Source organism: Micropterus dolomieu, linkage group LG18 (assembly GCF_021292245.1).
Source record: "Micropterus dolomieu isolate WLL.071019.BEF.003 ecotype Adirondacks linkage group LG18, ASM2129224v1, whole genome shotgun sequence".
Lineage (NCBI taxonomy): Eukaryota > Metazoa > Chordata > Actinopteri > Centrarchiformes > Centrarchidae > Micropterus > Micropterus dolomieu.
In genome coordinates, this window is record NC_060167.1 from 2,238,192 (window position 1) to 2,240,219 (window position 2,028).

The 2,028-nt window shown below is 43.9% G+C and overlaps 1 protein-coding gene across 1 annotated transcript in view; it reads left to right on the top strand.

Annotated features, from left to right (window-relative positions):
* Positions 1–1,067, top strand: part of LOC123956649 (nuclear factor 7, brain-like) — a 1,813-nt gene extending 746 nt beyond the window's left edge. Inside the window, exon 2 of the mRNA XM_046028998.1 lies at positions 14–1,067. Within this exon, the coding sequence (XP_045884954.1) occupies positions 14–967 (954 nt within the window). The 3' untranslated portion in view covers positions 968–1,067. The remainder of the gene's footprint in view (positions 1–13) is intronic.
* Positions 1,068–2,028: the final 961 nt, after the last annotated feature.

Genomic DNA, 2,028 nt, shown 5'->3' on the forward strand with positions numbered 1-2,028 from the left:
GGAGAAGTTAAAGGTTTGTGAACAAGTTAAAGTGAAGTTTGATCAAACAGCAGAACACATGAAGGTCCAGGCCCGACACACAGAGAGGCAGATTAAGGAGCAGTTTAAGAAGCTTCAGCAGTTTCTAGAGGAGGAAGAGGAGGCCAGGATGGCTGCACTGAGGGAGGAAGAGGAGCAGAAGAGTCAGATGATGAAGGAGAAGATGGAGGCTCTGAGCAGAGAGATAGCAGCTCTTTCAGACACAGTCAGAGCCACAGAGGAGGAGCTGAGAGCTGAAGACGTCTCATTCCTGCTCAACTACAAGGCTGCAGTGGAAAGAGTCCAGCAGCGCCCCCTGCTGGATGATCCACAGCTGCCCTCAGGAGCTCTGATAGACCAGGCCAAACACCTGGGCAACCTGACCTTCAACATCTGGAACAAGATGAAGGACATGGTCTCCTACACTCCTCTCATTCTGGACCCAAACACTGCTCATCCAAGACTCATCCTGTCTGAAGATCTGACCAGTGTGAGACGAGGAGAGAGACAGCAGCTTCCTGACAATCCAGAGAGGTTTAATCACTACTCTGTCCTGGGCTCTGAGGGCTTTAACTCAGGGACTCACAGCTGGGATGTCGAGGCTGGAGACAGTAGACACTGGATACTTGGTGTGTTAGCAGAGTCTGTTCAGAGGAAGGGACTCATACGGTCTGGATTATGGACAATAATGTTCTCTGGAGGTAAATACTTAACATGGTCACCACCAGCTCCACCCACTGATCTCAGTGTTCAGAAGAAGCTCCAGAGGATCAGAGTGAATCTGGACTGGAACAGAGGAAAGCTGTCGTTCTCTGATCCTGATACTAACACACACATACACACCATCACACACACTTTCACTGAGAGGATGTTTCCGTACATTTACACTAGTGATGAGTTGAAGCTGTCAGCAGTGAAGGTCTGTGTGACAGTGGAACAGAGCAGTTAGAGATAAAGAGGATGATTATATTCATGATGTTGTTGATTTCTTAAAGGGAAAAGTCTCTGAATTTAACCTGTTAAACTGCACCTGTCCTCCTGCTGTCTCATTATTCCAAACATATCTTTATTTTCTTTCACATCAAATATTAATCTTAAACTTAATCCTAAATGAAGGTAAAACACAATCCAACTAGTCCTGTTGGATTTGAAGCATTCTTCTACGTCCTCTTGTCTTCAGTGTGTGTGTGTGTCGTGCATGTGATCCCTCGCAGCATCTCTGTGTGTCACTCATCGTCGTCGCCAGCTCTCGGTGTGGACGGCGTTCTGAATTGGTTTGTTGTGCCGATCCGTGTGATGTGGGCAGGTGTGGTTTAGGAGGTTGAGCGGGTTGCCTGTTAATCGCAAGGTCGGCGGTTCAATCCCCAGCTCCTTCTCTGCATGTCAACGTGTCCTTGGGCAACGTGAATGTGATGTAGCGTAAAAGCGCTTTGAGTGGTCGAAAAGACTAGAAAGGTGCTATACAAATACGGAGGAAAACAAAGAGTCAGGAGCAGAACTACTGCAGATCAATCACTCCGGTCCTCCACAGGAGAGAAGGAGGGAGAACACATTCATGGAAAGTTTACAGTTATTTCAACTCACCTGTCATGTAAAGGTTTGGCCTAATGGCTGCTTTTTATTTTTAACACTTTGGCTTTTGTGATTTTCTAACATAATACTGAATTCAGGTACAGAACATTGGGACATCGGGTAATTTGGTGTTAGTCAAAGTTACTGGATGCTTAGCTCTAGCTGTTAATGCACATGACTACATGTATATATGCCATATATCATAACATTCTATGACTAATATACTGTGGATAAAAATTGTATGGTATAGTTCTGTGCCAAAATAATAATATATTGGTTTGAAATTATGTTTATTTATGTAGATTTATATATATTGAACAAAATTATAAACGCAGCACTTTAGTTTTTGTCCCCATTCATCATGAGCTGAACTCAAAGATCTGAGACTTTTTCTATGTACACAAAAGGCCTATTACTCTAAAATATTGTTCACAAATC